Here is a 21,379-nt window from a genome sequence, read left to right as displayed (position 1 = left end):
AGGAGTATAGTACATCAGCAACATTCTCGAGGATACAACAATATTTTGATAACCGCCGAGCACTTTAAGCACTCCACAACTGCAGCCCGCAGAAAAGAGCACAAATGCTTGCGTGCGTTCACATGCACAGCGGCCGGTGATGGCAACGCGGCGTCGCTATAATTTGGAGTACATCATCGGGGTCATATGCGGATGACCAAACACATGTTACCGTTCGGTTTTGATCGATTTGGCAAATATTTTACTAGCCGGTGCTTACAACTGAGAAGTAGGAAGCCTGCGGCCATAAGTAAATCTTAAGGATATTGGCCTCGGTAATTCGTCTGATATAGTATACTGCGCATTCATCTATACTTCTACCAAGAGCAGCAACAATAATATATATTTTATTAAATTACGCAGGCTGTGCCAGTGCTACTTTGTAGATGTTTTATGCTCATAGGCGGATAAAACGTGCGAAACATAAGTACTCATCAATCGTGCACTTAATAAGATTCGCAAGTGAGCTAAATCAATTTCTTGAAGACCGGCACATGTTGCAGGTGTAGAATTGAAACCTGTTAACGCTGTATAGCACGTCTACTCAGTGGTAATCATGAGACTCAAAATGAGCCTGCCAAATGAATACATGCCCAATTGGTCAGGCAATGATGCCTGGCGGATGAGTTCCGTGCAAACATCGAGTGCTGTGTAGAAATACTGATAGATATAGCAATGATAGAGCCGAAAGCTAAAAGGTCACACCATATATCCCGAAACCGAGCGATTTTTTCAAGAGATAGAGAATCGGGACAAGTGTCTCGGCCACGTATTCCAGACGAACAAACTAAAAATGTGCCATGACACCTTCCGAAAGTATATAATCCCAGTGTTAGTCGTCATCGCGTCATTTGTATAGAAAGCTGCACGAGCATATTGTAACGCCCGTAAGTTGTTTTACTTTTCACCAGTGGCCGTTTTTCAACCGGATTATTACTGATATGACGTTATCGCTCAGCGCAAGATGCACCTGCTGTATACGAAATTTCTCGAATGTTGTTGCCGATTCGTAAAGCGGAGTCCTCTAGTGGATTGCGCGCGCAACGCAAGAAGTATTGTGTGTACATTCTAGAATGCACGCGAACAACAATATTGTGGGGAACATACGGCGATACACGTATAAATGGCCGACGAACTTGACCCGTGAATTTCGATTTAATGGTCGACGACTGTGCTCGCCGCTATCGTTGTTGGGCACAAGTGTGCCCAATAAAGAGATAGATCAGTTAGATTCATAACTCGCAATTTCGGCAGCGCTCGATTCTTCATCGTCACTACAGCGTGACGATATAACGTGCGAGTAAAAGTCAACCGAAACTTGCGCGAAAAGCTCACGCAGTATGAACAGTGGTGCACCAGAAAAGCTGTTTGCCTAAAGTGCAGTAAATGCATACCAGCGCAAGGCCGCGTGCACGCAGCGCCAAGCTATGCCTTCCAGCTTTGTTTGCACGCGTATTAGGGTAGAGGCTTGGGCGAGTTGGTCGTGTTAAGAATGGCGAGCTGCAAGAAAAAATTGCCACCCAATTACGACTGGGGGACAAGGCGCGCATCCCCCACTCTCCGTCGCTGCAGCAAGACTGCGTTCGAAGAAGCGGGCTTTGTGCTGAAAACCGCCCCCATACACCAGCCCCATCGCCGTTGTGACGAAACGGGTTCGACGGACGAACTATTGTACCCGAGGTCCGCAGTGCGAACCTGATTTCGCTACGCATGAGCAAGCCGCGGCGGGACAACGAGCTACCCAGGATGTCTCCGAGCTTCCCGGAACGACTCCCCTCGGTCGTCGGCTCCAGTCCTTCGCACCTGTGTGTTTGCGTGTGTGTGTGCGTCACCTTGTCGCGGGAGGCGGCTAGTTTTGCGATGACGAAACGAACATTCGCGGCCTTGTATCGCCGAAGGACCGAGCGTTTAAAAACGGCTGTTGGGCGGAGGCTCGACACACTTCTCTCGTGCAGTCAGGTTGGACTGACACACTTTCTCTTGAGCAGTCATGTTGGACTGACACTCTTTTTCTTAAGCAGTCATGTTAGACTGATTTAATTTCTGTAAATAAACCCATTTTGCTCATTCTCGATGAGAAGCAGTTCTTCCCTTCATCAACGTCCTCAGCGTGTTTAAGTTGGACGACGGCATGGGCCAGCTACCTTCGAATTCATGCCGGACTCCAATCTTGGCAACGGATCTCGAGCGATGGGATTGAGCCCCCAATCCTGACAGTCGTGGTTTACCCGGACCGCCATAGTGAAAGAATACGTTTGCTGAACCTGTTCACCTTGTGCAACATTTATCACATGCGCTCGCTTGCGGTCGTAAACCTCGAAACAGAACAAAATCTCCAAATATTTTTTTTAGAATAGCTTTGCTTACGACTGACGTGTGGACCAAGACGTTATATGTGCGTGTTCGAGTGGAATATATTGGGCAGTGCACAGAAATTCCCGACTTACGAAAAGAATGTGAGCCACGTGGGCTTGTTAGAAACAGCTTGCTTCCTTTCATATGCCAGTAATTGCATACGACAAAATAAGCACCGATAAACCGCAAGACATCATGAGAATTATTAATTTATTATGTCCACTTCTGTACTTTTAGATATCGAAACACCCTATTTTTTGTCAATAAAAGATGAAGGAGATGGCATTTTCTCGTGGAAGCAACTTCCTTCAGCTGTTACTGTATTTCCTGCAGTTTGAGATATACGTTCCGAGCTTCTGGGTGAGCCTTTCATGCATTGGTTATTATTATTTATTACTTCGCAAATTGTGCTGAAATGGGTGTATTTGGAATCGTGGGCCTTCCATCATTTCAATGCGTTAAAGTGATATCCCAGCTGGGCCTTGCAGAGATACGCGTGACAGGTGGCTGGACATTGAACTGTGTGCGGAGTGCCGCGCTGCTACAGTCTGGCTAATGCCCATCCTGTTTTTATCAACCATGAGTGAGATGTCGTTGGAGCATAATATATAAATCTACGGATTGACCCCCTCCTGGCGCCCGGTTCCTCATTTTGGAGGCCTTTGTACCTGGAATCGAGAAATAATGCACTCGAAAGAGCAGACATCGCGCTTTGCATGCAGGGTGTCCCACTTCAAATAATTATATATATATATAGAAACGTTTAATAAAGGGGTAGAATCTGGCGACACAAGAATTGCCAACATTTCTAATTTCATCCAAAGATATTAATCAGCGTAATGTTGCGAGTAACATACTTGGTAAGGGTATGTATCCATAGCATAAAAATCGAAAAAGGCTGTTTCAACTATTATTTTCGGTATAAGGGTGGTACTTATAACCACATAAACACCCATGGGAGTCATTTCAGTTCACGATGACACTCCATGGCTTCGAATACGAGCATCAGTGTCCCGTTAATTTTTCAGCGCGCGCGCACATGTGAAAAACACTTCGTAATCGTGTGTAAAGGTCGGGCGTCACGCTCTTCCGAGCGCTTTCTCGCCTCCCGACTTTCTTCTGACCTTCTATCTTCCGATAGTGTGACGTTCGCCGTTCTGCTGACGTTCATCGTGGTTGCCTCAGGCGCAACTAGTATTTCGCCTTTCATATCGTTCACGTTTCGTGGAATCGAGCGATAAGGCAACGCTGAGAATGTAAGAAACGAGCTTTCCCTATTTACTGCTTTCAAGTTGTCGAGTGTCCTGAAATCATTGGCGATTGCATACTTGCATGTTCAGAAGGAAAGTCATACTTAAGCATGAATTGCAGCGGCAACCCTTGATCGCTAAATTAAAAAAATTGGGCTCCAATCTACGCTGTGAAGCTGATTTGCCAGCGAAGCTGGGGCATCACCTGATCCCATAGACCGATGCGACGTAGCCTTAAACGATTGAGCAATGCACTACATGAAATAACTGACAGCAAGAAAATTAAATGGGCACGACGTCGTTGTGCATATTGACGTTTCTGTTCCCTTCGGCGCTCATCGTATTCGCGCTGCTCTTCAGGCGTCCTAACTGTGCGTACGTGGACTGCTTTAATTGTACATGTAGGAACCGCTGCGTCATGCCTAGCCTGAGAACGACGCTGTTGTGCATATTGACGTTGCTGTTCCCGTCGCCGCTCATCATGATCACCCTGCTCTTCGAGAGCTCTACGTGTGACCTTCCCATAGCACTATCACAACACATGGAAAAACAGTTGCTACGCAAATTATTTTGCATATGAAAGTGTAGTGACGTCACTCCCTGCATCGTATGCTACAGTTGCCGCTTGCACTTGCTTGGACTTGACTGATTTCAAAGCGCTTTGCTGCGTGCACACACAGTATTCCCTCTATCTCGCTTTCCTCTTTCGGTTTCCCCTTTCTCTTCCCCCAGTGTAGGGTAGTAAACCGGACGCTAGTCTGCTTGACCTCCCCCCCCTCTCTCTCTCCCGACAAGTGCAGGTTATGCAAACGTAATCTCTACTGGGAAACGCATGCGGTGAACGCTACGTGCTTCGCATTGTTCTAACGCGCCTTATCTATTATTTGGTTTTGACATTTGTTTTGTGCTTTTCTCTATTAAAACGAATGCTGGGGTGTGTCTCGCATGCGTAATTCCAATGGAGACAGGCACTTTGCGCTTCAATTCGTAGCATATGCTTTCTGTCGACGGAGAAATTCCAAGATCCAAGTCTATACATCTTCGCTGTAATATAAATTCTGGGGCTTTACGTGCCAAAACCACGACCTGATTATGAGGCATGGATGCCGTATGGGCGCCGCGGGCGCTGGCCAGATGGTGCTGCGGCTGTTTCAGCTGCCTATACTAGATCTGCCGACGACAGCTGCTTATAGGCTACGACGGAAAGAAGACGATACGCGCGCCTGTTAAATGCCTTTCTTGAACTCTGTGCTTGCTCGAACTGATCGAACCTGTTAGGCAAAGCATTATACCGATCCACGTCAGCGTTCGAACGCATGTGGAGGTCGCGTGCCGGGCTGTGATAGTGTAAACATTACAATCGTTCCAAGCCTGAAGAGAGCGCTTGGAGCTGGCGTCTCAACAGCGTGCTGGCCTCGTATGCAGAAGGAGCACGTAAAAACGCGCCAGCAAAATGGCTCCTAAGTGCGCACTCAGCGTCGAGGATACCCAGGCCCGAAAGAAGCGTCGCGCGGGACAAGAGCGTCTTTACTACGCAGCGAAACGTGGTGCAGACCCCGAATGTATCTTCGCAATGTATACATGCAGGTATAAAATTAATGTAATTACGTACAGCCCCATAATTCAATAAAGGTTTGACACGCATCCTATGCGAGCGGTGGACACAGTTTTCACTAGCACACGCTGCGATTTCGTGTCAGCGATTTCGCCAATCATCTCGAGACACTTTTCACGGCTCCTCACATCGACGTGCTATAGGACGTAGCAGCGCATGGGATCGATGTAACGCGCATGGCCACGGACAGAACTTGGCTGGACGCATCAGGCTAAGCAAACGTTGATACAGGCGCGCGTGTGCTATCGTTGAAATGTTGTGCCATCCTGGTAGCCTCCCTGCCGGACGGTGTTAGCCTATTTTAGTTGCACACTAAAACTGTCGTAGTGCCTCATGGCCAGCGCTGGTTCCCCATACCTCGAGCTCAGCGGCGCAACGCCATAGCCACTGGCCCTGGGCTATACCGCGCAGCGGGTCACCTGATCGTTTGTTGCCCAGAAACATTCGATTTCGTTGGCGGACTTCAATAGTTGATTACTAAAGAAAACACCTATGGAGTTTCATTGCAATTGACGCCAAGAAAAACAAAGGATATAACTGAAGCCCTGAATAAGAAAATCAATAATTTGATAGACAGAAAGCCGAGTTTCGGCGTTCGTGTTGAGATTTGAAGGCAATGTGCACTTTCTGAGCATTCAAGTGTGTAAAGCTTTGCACTTTGTTTTCTTTTGTTTCATTGTTGTGCTTCGACATACGTCTCTAACGTAACAAACACTCGACTTTTATTTTTTATTCATACATACTGCAGACCGGCGCAAGCCCAGGCCCAAGCAGGACAGGGAAATGTGTTACCAGATGGAAACACATAGAATATAAACAATAAAATAACACCAACAGCTAGAACACCTGTATAACAGTACAATAAAATAACATCCAAAACCACAGTAAAACTGAGCAACAGGGTAGTTTGAACGTTTTAAAATTTACACACCGGGTCTTAGAAGCGCGATATATTTTCAGGAACTGAATTCCACTCAGAAATCGACACTACAAAAGGAGGATATTTGTGTCCTTCTCAAGGTGATCGTTACTTCAGATTTAGGCGATTGAAATATATAGAATGGAGCATCTTCAATTTCGCCGCTTTCGTGTGTGCGGGTGTGCGTGCGTGCGGGTGCACGTGTGTGTAAATGCATCTTGAGATCAGTATTAGGCATCAAAGGTCGTATTTACTTGTATATATGCACGAACCGACTTCAACTGTCAAAAACCAAGTGAGAACAGTAAACCGAATATGCTGTATACAGTTTGTCCAAAACTTTGGGATAAACTGTCAAAATTTGGAAACCACAAATTGCTAGCCTATTTCGTACAATACACGTGAGATCCGAATACTGTAGGTAAAACAGTATCTTTAAGTGTGTAAAAACGTGAATGCTTTTCAATCAAATCCTCATTAACGTAACTGTCTTACACTATGCCTTCACCTACACGTCTGTCTCCCTGCTACGTAAGCATTTCTCTTCATCTCACATCTCACACCATTAGCGCAAGCAAAGACTCAAATGCATAAGGTGCAAAGGAAGTATAGACTGGAAAACGCTGGACACAATTGCGAGCCCGACACTTCTTTTAATGTCTTACATCAATTTAAGAATGATATAATCACTGCATAGTCCTGTATACTTGTCTTGTTCTGAATATGACTGCTATGTAGTAATTATACTTTGTTTTTGAATTTCTTGCTGCACCGCCTTCCTCGTCTCGCACTATTCCGTTGTCAAGTAAGACCACCTGTGCATATACTTCTTTTCTCTTTTCATCCACTTATATCTCGTCAGGCACGTCAATTGGAAAAGCTGCAACCATGGGCAGATGTGTCCATGTACGAGGCTTATATAGTTATTGCCATGTCGAGCACGCCTCGGAACAGCTGCAGTTCGGTTCAGTAATTCATGCGCCCAATCGACGACACATCTCGCCTAGCTTGATAGCCGGCGGCATGCTTTGCTCAAGTCCTGCAAAAAGAAAAAAAAAAAGGAAAGAAAAAGAGAGAAAGAAAGAAGAAGAAGAGAAAAAAAAGAAGAGAAAGGAGAGATCACCTCCCGCATTCATCTGCCTGTGCCACTGATTCGTCTACTTTCAGAATCATCATAACTAACATAATTTGTTCTGAATATTATCCACCGTGGTGGCGTAGTGGCTTTGGCGTTGCGCTGCTAAACCCGATCCAGCTGCTGATCCCGGTGCGGGATCTACATGTGAGCGTGTCAGAGTGTGAATTAAAATTAAATTATGGGGTTTTACGTGCCAAAACCACTTTCTGATTATCAGGCACGCCGCAGTGGAGGACTCCGGAAATTTCGACCACCTGGGGTTCTTTAACGTGCACCTAAATCTAAGTACACGGGTGTTTTCGCATTTCGCCCCCATCGAAATGCGGCCGCCGAGGCCGGGATTCGATCCCGCGACCTCGTGCTCAGCAGCCAAACACCATAGCCACTGAGCAACCACGGCGGGTAGAGTGTGAATGAGAGTGTGAGCGTGAGTGCGCGTTTATCGATGTTTCTCCGGCGTGCATTACTCTGTAGTCACAATAGCTGTTGTCGTTGGTGTCATGCGTCTGGTCCCCTCTGTAATACTGCAAAGTCTCTGGGATATAATAAATAGAATATACTATGTAGTCGGGCTTCAGCGTTTAGAAAAGAGACGCCTTTAGGTATTTTCTGACGGGAATTGAAAGGAAGGTAGTGACTCATGTGATCACGCTGTATTCCGAAAAAAAAAAAAAAAACATTGACCGCCCTTCCACTATACTGTGAAGAGGGGTGCAAGCGAAGCTCGGGATCCGCAGCTCTTCGTTGTCGTAACGCTTCGGTTTCGCGCTCCCTCACGGCAAGGTCGGCACGTCGGCGACGAGCCCTTTCTCGAGCGCGTTCCCGGAGGCGTATTTACAATTCCTAGTATACGTACAGCGGGGCGTGGCACTTGTGGAGACGACGGACGTTTGCGCGCATGCGCGAGTAAGAGCGGGTGCGAAAGAGGAAATGTGGGAACTTTTGCTGCTAGAATATACGACTCTGCCTAGGCACTACGGAGGAGTTTCTTCACGCGTGTTGTATGGGTTTGTCCATAGGCGTGCCGGCAGAAGTCGCGGGGCGCGGTTTAGCGTCGCAAGTTCGTGGCTGGAGGTAATTATATCTATTCAATTCAAACAAACTGGACCGCACTCCGCAATGCCGGCACGCATAGGGGACGAACACATACAACACGCGTTAAGAAACCTCCTCCGTAGTACCTAGGCAGACTCACATATTCAAGGAGCAAAGGCCCCCAGATTTTCTCTCTCGCACGCTATTACTCGCGCCTGCGCAGAAACATCGAGCGCCGTGAGAAACGCCACGCCGCGCTGTACCTACTAGCAATTGTAAAAACGCTTCCCAGAGGCATTCATCAAACGCCCCGTGTACTTCGGCCCAACGCGCGGCCCGCTCCCGCTGCCGTTCCTTCAATGCCAGCCAGCACTTCGGCAGAACGAACCAAACTCGGCCTCCCATCTGACTGCCGGGCATGAACTGGCGGGAAACGGCAGGCGCAAGGCGAGCGAAGACGCGATCACACCCTGTCCCCCCTCCGGAGGAAGGGGACGCCTGCGATTGGCTCGCGCCTAGAACTGCGTCTACTTCTTCATGCGTATAAAACACCGCATTCAAGGGAGGTTACGATGAAACGAAAGTGGCTGAATCGGTTGGCGTGGCGGTCTCGCAAACCGGAGGTCGGTGGCTGGAATCCGCAGCCCGACAAGCAATTCTTATTTTCGTGCGGCGTGAGTTTTTTCGTACGGCAACACCGACACGAGTGAGGCAATACAAGCTTCGCTTGAATAAAAGTTGGAATCCGAGATTTTCTCCCGTGAAAGCACTCGCATATCGTGAGGCAGCACAAGATTGACGCGAGCGTTTGCAGAAACACAGTAACTGCTTATAGCAAATTATCCTGTGGCTGCCGGCGGCGACGTTGGATCCTGGATAGCCATGGAAAACCAGCGGGGCAAATTTTGTGTGTGTCGGGCTCGGATCTAACTGCGTGAATGGGTTTTAAGACACGCCAGGAGAGAACTCGTACCTTCCTGCTGGATGCCGAGAAATGAGTGTGTGCCGTGCAAACAAAAGGAACATTCGAGTCCGACGCTGCGCTCAAGGTCTCTGCGGAGGGCCCTGCTTTGTTCGCGGGCAGCCACACGTCTTTCCCGCTTCCTGCATGGGCCGGGATACGGCGGCGCGCGCACACACAACCATTCTTTTGTCCCTGTGGCACAAGCCGCGCAGCAATTGTTCCGAGCGCGGGCGCTCCCAATACTCCGGAGCCACCGACGCAGGAAAGAAACGCCGGGCTCCCAACTTGCGCCATTCTTACCTCGGCGGCTCCCAACCCGTTCGTTAAGCGCGGGGCAAAGAAGCCACGTATGGCGCCGTATTTGATTGCTGCTCGGTTGCCACGGGTCTCCGCTGGCCTGGCCGTAAACAATGAACGCATTTTGTCACATTCATTCGCGCAGAGCACCAAGGTTCGCGAGTGCGTGCGAAAATACCAGCGCACGCGTCGCGACTTAGCATTCTGTTGTCTCGGAGCAGCCTGCTGCAGCGCAACAAAAAGAACACACGAAAAGCCAGTCTTTGGCGGCCTCCCCTTTCTTCTCTTTGTTCCTGTGTTTCGTTCGACGTGATTAGCCTGCACCGTGCAGACCCTGCGAGCTCCAACCTGACCGAATTAATCTTAGGGCTTAGATATGCCTGCGCCGAAGAAGCGAATCATTTAACAAAGTGCATTGCCAAATATACATGTTTTCCGCAGCCAAGGAACAATGCTCTCCGACTTTAAATGCCCAGCTAACGTCCTCTGATACTTGGTATGCTAAGGATAAAACAGTGCCGGTAAAGATACCGGACTTATTCTTAATTAACGTAAGATGTAGTTTATCCACACCACAACTGTCGCAACCTTCCATCTTAATTGGCATCCATCTTGTAGGCTTCTAAAGTGAAGCTTTCTTTTTGTGCTGCTGCTACTGTCTTGCCGAATACCACACGCGCACGCCCGCGCACGCACACACACACATAAAAAAAGGTTACGTCATCAATTATGGGTTCGAACCTCGGTTTCCAAACACAGCCCAATGCGTACATATAACCAAAAGGCCATCATCACACGTATTCTCTCTGCCAGTGACAAGTAGCACTTTCAGACGATTGGTGCGTACTGTCTTTTGCGTCGTACTTCTCTCAGCATACAACTCTCCTGAATCACCATACTGAATTCTCTCTACAAACATCAAACATGCCCTTTGTCCGCCGGATATCACTGCGTCCACATCTCACAGTGTACATTCGCATGAATTGCTGCTTGCATTTCGGCATAGCTTGCGAACAGTGTAGTGTATAAACATAAACGCTGTACGACATTTAAGTTAATTTGTGAGCTGTGCGAGGCATAAAAAACACACTTCGGATGAAATTACATGTTGCGAAGGATGATAATAGCGACAATTGTACGCTATTATGGTACTTTAAATTAGTTATTAAAATAACTTTTATGGTATTAAACTAACCGCTTCACGAAAGAGTCGCTTTACAGATTCCAACATAGATTCCAACGGGTGTAATTAATTGGAGTTCGTAATAGGCGTAAGTAGTTGCAGTTTGCAGTAAATGGTCCACTCACAGCTAATCCACGTACAAATTAAACAATGCCTACGCTACAGTTTCTAAAAAGTGATTTTTTTCGGTCACGGGCTTTCGGCATACCTTTCGCATATCGTACTTTGCCAGAAACTGTGCAGACAAAATAGTGTAAACGTATCACAGAGGGTGTTAATTAAGAGGGACTTCTTAAAGGCAATAAGCTTGTTCGAGATGAGAGGTTAGGAGCCGTGATTAAGATTTGCCATTCTTGTCCGTGTGCGGAGACTATATATACACTGTTTTACAGATTTTCATTTTTTGCTGATTGTAGGGGTGCTATGTTTTTTTCTGAAACCTCCTCCAAAGAACATTGAAATAGGGTGCTGATAGAACACCCTCTTTAATGTGCGCTGCGCAGTCGGACAAAATATTTGCATACAAAGCTGACAAATGTCAATGCCGTGTTTTTTTTCTTTTTGGTCGGCTTCAGCTTGTGCGTTGTCCACAACGTGTTCAGTCGCGCACAGCCAGACGGTGTGCGTTGATCGAGGCGCGGTTATTTGATTTGGGTTCAGTTGATTTTCATGTATGAGTGGCGCATATCCACAAAAGGGGATGACCGAGAAGTGGACTATGTGAAGGCCACCTCGAGAGGCGTTTGGCAACCTCTCGCACCTTCTGATCGCAAATATGTTGCACTGCGCACAGATATGCGTCTGTTGCTGCATGCTTCTTCAACATGAGGGGGTGCCTCTTAGCTTTCTCAAGGAGCTTCCAGGATTTTTTTTTTTCTGCGGAGCTGGAATTATCTCAGTGCTTCATACGAACTCGAGCACCGGGGCTGCTTCTCTAGATCGCAGATTAGATTATCTGAACGAAACCAGAAGTCAGGACCTAAATTTCTGCTCGCAGTAATTCACCGAATAGAATCCAAACGTCGCCGTAGCCGGAAATTTTCTTCACGAGTGCTCGCGCCTCTGCTGTTTTCGTTGATAAGAATACTGTACCTGACGTCATCACAACGGTATTAAACATACATGCATCTTTGTTTTGTGATCACGCCATAAACTTCTTTTTTCTTCATGTTCTCTAATGAAGACCAGAACATATAGACGTTATGCCGGGGCAATTCGATCTCGTGCATTTTGATTCCCGCTAATTCGAGTGTGTGCGCCACCTTTTGCCGCGTTCGTCATGCCTCGTGTTGAATTATCTTCTCATTGTGGTTTACTTCTCTCGTGAACGGACAGCTCTTCTCTCTATTTTGCACACGCACCCGCTCTTATCATGTTTCTGTATCGTCATCTTCACTCTGGACAGTAAAAAAAACCTGATGTGCAATGCAAATCTGGCTGCAAGAGAGTCAGTTATTAAGGAATTCAACCTGTGAACTCTGAGCGGTAACACGAACTTATGTCGCCAGCAGTAATACAGTAACTACTGCTGCCTTTTTAATGTGGGCAGGCGAGGTAAGTGTCACAATCGAAGTAAATATATTTCCTTTTAGCTATGACTATCAGCTGCACGAACTTCAACATCGAAAATGGCACTGAAAGTTCACAATATTCGACAACTCTGGCAGGAGAAACTCGGTCAGTAATAGATGCACGTGGTGTTCGAAAGCAGAGAAAGAAGACATTCACGACATCATGATATGCTATCATGCTTTACTTTTTAAACCCTGCTATAAGTAATTTCGCAGAGTATTAAAACCAACTATTTCCTTGGCGCAGAAATTTCTTTAGAACTCGTAAACCTGAGGTAACTTTCACTCCATTGTGGTGTCGAATATCTTCCTTAAAATCGTATCAACACATGGCTGGTCTGGCTCCCTCCCCGTTGTGTCCGTTCTGTGGTGAAGATGACACAATTGACTTTTTTTTCTAATGTTGAATAAGATTTAGACATGCGAGGAAAAGTCTTTAGAAACATCATTTAGAAAGTTGGAGTGAATTTCACAATTTCTGAAATTCTTCCTATCGGCGCCTCCTCTCTTAGGCAACGTCACAAGGATGCTTGCCAAGCCATTGAAGAGTTTATTAGTTGTTTCAAAAAATTTTATAGTTGAATTTATAATTATATGTTATTTTCTATTCTCTTGCTTCTCTCTCGATTATCTCAGTCGTTTTCTCAGAACTACTAATCGCCTTCTAATTCCATCCGCATCTTGGCCAATCCCCCATAGTGGGTATGAGCCAGTGGCAGAGGGCAAACAAAAAAATCTGTGAGAAGATCGAACGCATGATGGCTGAAGTCGTGAGTAGTTTCACTGCCGGTTCCTTTGGGCTAGGTCGTGGGCGCGGAGCCTGTGTAGCAGCAACCGCCAGGCGGCCTTGTGGTGAGTAGTCAGGCAACAGATGGGCCTCCATTACCATCACAATTTCTGGTGTCTCCTGCTCGGGTGCTGTGCGGCTGGCTGCTCTGACAAAGGCGACTATAAGGGCGCAGGTTGGCACGCCATGGGATTTACCTGGCGCAAGAACCTTCACAACGGAGCCGTCTTGGCGACTGGAGCAGACCGCTGGGGTGAGGCAACCCCACAGAAGGGGGAACTCCCTACCATCTATGGGGGCGTCCGCCATTGGGAGCGTCGCAAATCGGCGAGAAGCACCACCGGTGGAACCTGCGTCAAGTGCAACCAAGAAGGGCACATGAGCCGGGACTGTCCCGCTGCTGACTCTGGAAGACTACGAGGATGCCTCAAGTGTGGCGAGGAAGGCCACATGAGCAGAGATTGATCTGCAGACATTTGGGCGGGACACACCAAGATTTGGGCCGCTGCGCTTCGTGTGTGGCGAAATTAGGAGTTTTGCGTGTATTTTGTGACATATATAATAGCTGATTTAATCAGTTGTAAATTTCTACTCTTAGATGATGTTGATAAATATATTCTTATACTTTCCACTATCTTGAATTCCTTTTCTGTGGTCGCTTTCGTAGTTTTAATATTTTCGTGCGTATATGTGCGGCACGCGTGTAGTTCTTCGCATCGTTCCATGCGACATCAAACGGGTAACTTACATTACATGGAACGCAATCGGAACTAGTGAAATTACATGGGATCCAACAAGAAATCGTGCGCTTGTCAAGCGGCGAAGCACACAAATGCGAAGTTTCAGTGAAGGATGCGTGTTGTTCGCACAATTATGGCTCGTTAAGAATGGGGCATTCGGTGTCATGAGTAACGACGAAAAAAAGGAAAAGGAAAGAAAAATTGTCACTTTTTGTAGTCAATGGCGTGATATACGACTGCGATTAATGCAGTATGTTTAATATGTCTTGCAACTCGATGCGATTAGGCTCTCCACTATAGGCAGTGGTAACTGCACACACTTTGATGAGCGGTTGAAGTCGAGGTCACCTGTTTAGCAGGGAAAGCGATGCAGCGGCACACCGACCGTGCGGGTGTCGCATCCTATCGCATCCTTCCACGAAGCACGGCTTCTTTCCGTAACGACGAAAGTATTCGTTGTTGGGTTCTGGGCGCATCGTCCCGAGGGACGCTCAGCCCGTCGGCCAGCGCAGACGCACGTAGGAAACTAAAGTGGACACGTGGTCAGCCTTAACGATTCATTAGCAATGAAGCCAACCTCGCAAACACCAGCGCAAATGTTGCACTTCTCATTTGTTAAACTGGCACCAACAGAATTTAGAGAATACATGGAGGGCCAAAACACGAAAACATGCGAGGAGCCACATTGCAGTAGACGAAGTTTGCGAGCGCGCTTTTGCGAACACCACAAGAGTTCACAGCATTGCTACTCATACAACGTCAACGCTTTTTTTCCAGGAGGCACTGAAGAATAGATACAATCTATATGTAATAAAGTAAGCACCACACTTTAGAAAATTCATCACGAAACAAATTTTTTTTGCATGAAATAGACATGGCATTCTTTTAATTAATGCCTGTTTTTTTATTGACTGCGTTTGTTCCCGTCCGAGTTATGCAAAGCACCAACCACCCTCCTGGTTGATGTCGATGACAGTTGGTTCTCGATTGGTCTTTTCGAGAGCCACGTGAATAAATTGGAATGTTGCGATTATCAAAAGCCAATTATGGCTCGCGGCGGTAGCTGTGCTTCATTGTAAACACCCTGTCCCGCAGTCTGCAAATTATGATGATGACGATGCTGATGATGATGACCTTGATGAGTTTGGCGCATACCCACTCACGGGGATTGGCCAAGAGTCGGGCAGACTTTACTTATGCGTTCAGATAATGGATTTAAAAATCCATAATTTTGTTGCATAAATTCAAGCTAGGAAAGTTCAAAACCATTCAGTAGACAAATGGCGCTTGGTTCGCAGAGGCAGCGGCCAGCCGCTTCGTTGCCTTTTCATATGCGCGCGTTTGCGTTCTGAATTTTGTCGTTGGTTTGCGTGAAGGTAAATGTGCAGCACAAGTGCACGATGAAATTCGCAATAAAAAATTCGAAATACAGCCGGTGTGCGGGCATGTGTATGTTATCACAGCAAGTATAATTAGGCGTTGACCGTAAGTAGCGTATGTCTAAGAATGTGTAGTTTTACGGGATTTTTAAAAATCACCTGTGGCAGGTAGCACAATTCTTGTCCTTGAGTTGGATTATTCGAAAAGACGGACATTACTAGCATGATAAATCGAAAAACATTCAGCGAATTAACGAAAATTCACTAATTAACTTAATTACTTTACGGCACATTGCAATTTACGAATTGTATCCGGTGAGATTGCACGACGCATTCATTTGAAATTAATTTCCAGGACCCCAGTTTCGAGATATTTCCTAAAGTGTGGGACGAAATACATGAGCGTTCAGTTACTGTTGTGCTTCTAAGCATAGGAGAATACTTTATTAAAAAAGAAGTACATCAACAGCGCATTTTTACGGTGAATTTCAGGGCGCATATCACCGGGGTGTCAGTCTGGAATTTCATTTCAAGTGGATACGCCTTGCGAACTCACCGGCTGGAATTCGTAAATTGCCCTCGGTCCTGTAAAGTAATTAACAATTGAGTTTTTTTAATTAGTTGAATATGTGTTTCGATTTCTCTTGTAAGTAATTTCCGCCTCTCTGAATAATCCAGCTGAAGGACTAGAATTATGTTCTAATTACATTTGAATTGTTTCTTTTTGGAACAGGAACTTCTTAAAAATTTCGTAAAACTTCAAAATAATCACCCCATACATTTCCGTACGTGGCGTCGCATTTATGACAACGCGCCTTCTAACCAGTGACAGTGTCTCTTAGCATTCTCCAGTAATTTCGAGGGATTATTCTTGTGGAGCTGGAGTTCCCTCAACGCTTTATACGATTACTGGGACTCCTTCTCTAGATTGCACATCACACTCGATGGACGCATCCACAAGTCAGGGCTCCAATTGCTGGCCGCAGTAATTCATTGAACTGAATCGGGGAGTCAACGAAGCCCGGCAATATTTTACGAGAACTGGCGCATTCACCGCTTTTGGTTGATAACATCATCAAAACGGCATCGAACTAACACGCATCTTTGTTTCCTGATCAAGTCACAAATTAAGTGGGCGGTACGCCACGCCGATTCTACTGCTTGAACTTATGTTTTCGTCTAATTTAAGCAAGTGCACCGCCTTTGGTTTGCGTTCGCAAAGCGCGTGAGGGCAGCACGTGCCTCGTGCTGAGATATTTGCGTATTGTGCTTTGCTTATCTCCTGCACGCGCAGCTTTTTATTTCTATTTTTGACACATTTGCAGCTCCCGCTCGTCTCAAGTTTCTTTTTCGTCGTCGTTGCCGAGGGAAATCAATAATTTGATGCGCAATGTAACTTCCGGCTAAGGAAGGGTTGGTTATTCAAGAATTATCTCGTAAATTATTCGCAGTAACAAGAACCTTCGGCCTTCAGCAGTAAATCACTACTTCTGTTGCATTCTGAAAGCAAGCTGGCAAGCTAAGTGCCAATAATCTAAGTAGATATATTTTTTCTAGACACAACATACGACCAGAATAGCGTTCACCATCAGCTTCAGAAACTTCAACATAGAAAATGACCACCAAAAGCCCATAGAATTCCACAACCCTAGGCGTTCATTTCGTAATACTTGCAGGAGAAATTAGAGCAGTTATAGAAGCACGTGGTGCTCGCAAGTATAGGAAAGAAGAAGAAGAGGGCTTCGACGTGAAGAACACTTGGTCATGGCTGACATTCGGATCAGTTTCACGGCCGGTTTCTCGGGGCTAAGCTGTGGGCGCGGAGCCAACATTGGAATGGAAGCAGCAACCGCCCAGCGGCCTTGTGGTAAGTAGTCAGGCAACGGATGGGCCTCCATTACCATCACAATTTCTCGTGTCTCTTGCTGGGCTGCTGTGCGGATGGCTGCTCTGACAACGGCGACTATAAAGGCGCAGGTTGGGGCGCCGTGGGATTTGCCTGGCGCAAGGAGCTTCCCAACGCAGGCGCCTTGGAGGCTGGAGCGGTCTGCTTGCGTGAGGCAAACCCACATGAGGGGGAGCTCCCTACCATCTACGGGGACGTCGGCCATAGGGAGCGTGGCAGATCAGCGAGAAGCACCACCGGCCGAACAGACGAGTGCAACCAAGAAGGCCACATGAGCCGAGACTGTCCCACTGCTCACTGTGGAGGACGACGAGGATGCCTCAGGTGTGGCGAGGAAGGCCACATGAGTAGAGATTGATTGCAGACACGTAGGCGCGACACGCCCAGGTGTGGGCCGCTACACTTCGTGTGTGGCGAAATTAGGAGTTTTGTGTGTATTTTGTGGCTTATTAGATCATTTCATATAAAGAAATATTAAAATTTCTACTTCTTTGGTGATTAAGATAATAAATATATTCTTCCACCTTCTACTAACTTGTATTCCTTTTGCGCATAAACCTTCGTAGTTTTATTATTCTCGTGTGTAGATGTGCGGTACATATAATACTTCGCATCGTTCCATGCGACATCAAATGGGTATTTTACATTGCACGACACGCAATCAGAACAATTGAAAGTACATGGGGTCCAACAAGAAAACTTGTGCTTGTCAAGCGTCAGAGCCCACAAATGCGGAGTTACAAGAAAGGGTGTGAGTTGTTCGCAGAATTATTGCGCGTTAACAATGGGGCATTGGGCGTCAAGAGCAACGCAAAAAAGTAGAAAAATTTGACGTCACTTTTTGTTGTCAATGGCGCGATATAGGTCTGCGATTAACGCAGTATAATTAATATGTTCTGGAAATAGACGCGATTTGGCATTCCACTAGGCAGTGCATGGTAAATGCATACTCATTCTGATGAACGGTTGAGTGGAGATCACCTGTTCAACAGGAAAATCGATGCATCCAAACACCGACCCTACAGGTGTCGCATCCTATCGCGACCTTCTACAAAGCACCGCTTCTTTGCATATGGACGAAAGCATTCGGTGTTTGGGTTTGACCTCATCGTCGCAAGGGCCGCTCAGCCCGTCGACCACCGCTGCCGCGCGAAGGAAGCGAAAGTGGACACTTGTTCAGCCTTTACACCTCATTAGCCTTAACACAACACGTGAAGAGCAATGAAAGCAACCTCGCAAACACCACCTCAAATATTGCACTTATCAATCGGTAAATTGGCACAACCACAATTCACAGAACACATGGAGGGCCAAAACACGGAAACATGGGAGGCGGCATATTGTAGTAGACGAAGTTTGCGAGCGTGCCTTTGCGAATACCACAAGAGTGCACAGCATTGCTACTCATACAACGCAAACGCCTTTTATCCAGGACGCACTAAGGAATAGATACACTTTATAACTGATAAATTGAGCACCTGACCTAAGAGAACTGATTACGAAACACATTTTGTTTGCGTGAAATCAACATTGCATTCTTTTATTTAAAGAATGTATTTTTATTGACAGTGTTTGTTCTCGCCTTAGTCATGCTTTAATCAAAACGACGACCACCCTTCTTCTGGATGTCGATCACAATTGGTTCTGGACCTCTTTCTTCGCGACCCACGTGAATCTATTTTGAATGTAGCGATTGCCAGAAGCAAATGATGGCTCGTGGCGTAAGCTGCGCTTGCTTGCAAAAACCCTGTCCTGCACTCTGCAAATGGCGCTTGGGTCGCAGCGTTGCCTTTTTATATGCGTGCGTTTGCGTTCTCAATTTTGGGACCCGCCATGGTTGCTCAGTGGCTATGGTGTTGGGCTGCTGAGCACGAGGTCGCGGGATCGAATCCCGGCCACGGCGGCCGCATTTCGATGGGGGCGAAAACACCCGTGTACTTAGATTTAGGTGCACGTTAAAGAACCCCAGGTGGTCGGAATTTCTGGAGTCCTCCACCACGGAGTCCTCCACTACATTCAATTTTGGGGTTGGTTTGCATGAAGACAAATCTGCTGCACATGTGCAAGACGAAAAGCGCAATAAAAACTTCGAAATCGAGCGGTTTTGCGAGTATGTGTGTATAGTATCGAAACGGCTACAATTCAGTGTTTACCCTAAGTGGCGTATATGTCTATATCTAGTTTCACGGAAGTTCGAAAAATCGCCTGTGGCAAGTAGCCCAATTCTTCTTCTTGAGTTGGATTTCTCGAAGAGGCGGACATAGCTAGTACAGGAAATCGAATTACATTTTCAAATTATTAACAAAAAATCGCAAATTATTTTCTTATTTTTACTTTACACCATATATTGCAATTTGCGAGTTGTAGCCGGTGGCATTGCAAGACGCATCGATTGGAAATAAGATTCCGGGGCATCAGTTTCGAGATATCATGTCCGAAAGTGTGAAACATACATGAGCGTTCAGTTACTTCCGAGATGCTCCGAGGCACTGAGCTATTGCGCCCGTTGCATCGGTGCTTTGTGTGCAATCATGCGAGCTTTTCACGAGCCGTGAAAATACTGCAGCTTTAGTATTCGCGTTTCTTTAAGAGACAAACACAGCGATCAGGCGCACAAGCTTGCTTTTCTTGATGCATTTCGCAAAATCTGCCTTGCTCATTGCTATATGTCTAGCAAACAGGTGGATTTCGCTTTTCAGGTGAGTCAAGCTGGCGGGCGAGGAAGCAATATCATATCTCATGTGGCTATTAAGGGTTGGTACACAATGGGAGCATCGCTGATTATCCTTTCTACTGCCAAGTTCGTGCTTTTTCGTTCATTTTTGGGACTTGTCGGTTACTATGAACGGTACATTCCGAATTACTCGCAAATAGCAAGTCCTTTAATGGACGTCCTCCGAAAGGGAGCATCGAATAGCGTGCACTGGGATAAGGACAAAGAGAACGCTTTCTAAGGTTTGAAAACGCTATTAGTTTCTCATCCTGTGCTTCGCGCGCCAGACTACAAAAAGGAATTCATAGTTCAGTGCGACGCAAGCGACAGTGGTATGGGCGTGGTACTTAGTCAGGTTGGCGACGATAATGAGGAACATCCTATCTTCTATGCCAGCCGTAAGCTAACTGTAAGAGAGGAAGCCTACAGCGCTTCAGAGAAGGAATGTGCTTGTTTAGCTTTGGCAGCCCAGAAGTTGCCGTGTTACTTGTACGGAGCAAGGTTCATCTTCGAGACCGACCACTGTCCTCTGACGTGGCTCAATCAAATGTCACACACAAATGGCCGCTTGCTCCGATGGAGCCTCACTCTTCAAGAGTACAACTTCTCCGTTAGATATAAGAAGGGAAAGTTGCATAGCAATGCGGATGGTTTGAGTAGGCTAATTTGAATTCTGCGTTTAGGGATCCAGCCTAAATTTTGGGGTTGTTATTGATAATTTTGTTGAGCCAAGAAGATCCCCTCTCATTTAGCAGGACTTCATCCATCATTGCTGAATTTGTCAGCACGAAATTCCTTTAAAAATTGGCGTAGCGAAATGCAGGATTTGTTGTTTCTGCACTTATGTTTTCTTTGAAGCCTAGCGGGTCTAAAGTGAGATCCAAGATACGTCATCTCGGCGCAGCGCCGTGTTGTGGGGTTCGCTTTGCAGTTGCCTGTCCTTGTTGGATGTTTTGGGGCGGTGTCATCATTTCACAGTTGGTCGCTGCAAGCCAAAGCATCCCCCCCCCCCCCTTGCCACCAGCCATTCTCTGCCTGCCAGCGGTTATCAGCACTGGCCAGTCGAGATTTTCCGGGCCATGGAGGAGCTGTTACGATCGGCCTGCAGGGGTACTGAACTGCAAACCTTTCACGGCCCGCTACAATTGTTTCGATCGACCTGCGGAAGTAGCGATTTCGGAGAAGCGACCTTTGAACCTTTCCCGGTGCCAGCGAGTCTAGCCACGTCCGGCGGACCGTGTATTGTTGGTTGATTCGCTGTCGACTTCACTGTCTACTTGGAGCAAGAGAGCTCCTGGAAAAGGGTGTTTTGCGGTGCTATTCTCACGGGCCCCGGAGGTCGTCACAGTCAATAGACGGACGCGGCAGCTAGCTGCGGGGTCAGCTCTGAAATCAAGAGGCGCCTGCTCGGGTCAAGCGTATCAACCCCTTTCTACGACGACCCACTCCCCTCGGTGTGTTCAGTGAAACCAAAGTGCGGAAGTTAGT

The 21,379-nt window shown here is 46.8% G+C and overlaps 1 protein-coding gene and 1 long non-coding RNA gene across 2 annotated transcripts in view; one reads left to right on the top strand and one right to left on the bottom strand.

The window, feature by feature from the left end:
• Positions 1-13,622, bottom strand: part of LOC126547021 (acyl-coenzyme A diphosphatase NUDT19-like) — a 53,706-nt gene extending 40,084 nt beyond the window's left edge. Inside the window, exon 1 of the mRNA XM_055062637.2 lies at positions 13,351-13,622. Coding sequence (XP_054918612.2) covers positions 13,351-13,462 — 112 coding nt within the window. The 5' untranslated portion in view covers positions 13,463-13,622. The remainder of the gene's footprint in view (positions 1-13,350) is intronic.
• Positions 13,623-16,953: 3,331 nt separating this feature from the next.
• LOC126545436 (uncharacterized) lies at positions 16,954-17,708 on the top strand. The gene is made up of 2 exons (XR_011892219.1): positions 16,954-17,139; positions 17,244-17,708. It is a non-coding gene; the product is annotated as an uncharacterized lncRNA (long non-coding RNA).
• The last annotated feature ends 3,671 nt before the right edge of the window (positions 17,709-21,379 follow it).

This window comes from Dermacentor andersoni, chromosome 1 (assembly GCF_023375885.2).
Source record: "Dermacentor andersoni chromosome 1, qqDerAnde1_hic_scaffold, whole genome shotgun sequence".
In the NCBI taxonomy this organism is placed as follows: Eukaryota; Metazoa; Arthropoda; class Arachnida; order Ixodida; family Ixodidae; genus Dermacentor; species Dermacentor andersoni.
The sequence above is the reverse complement of the archived record's forward strand: the minus strand, read 5'-3'. Positions and strand labels throughout refer to the sequence as shown.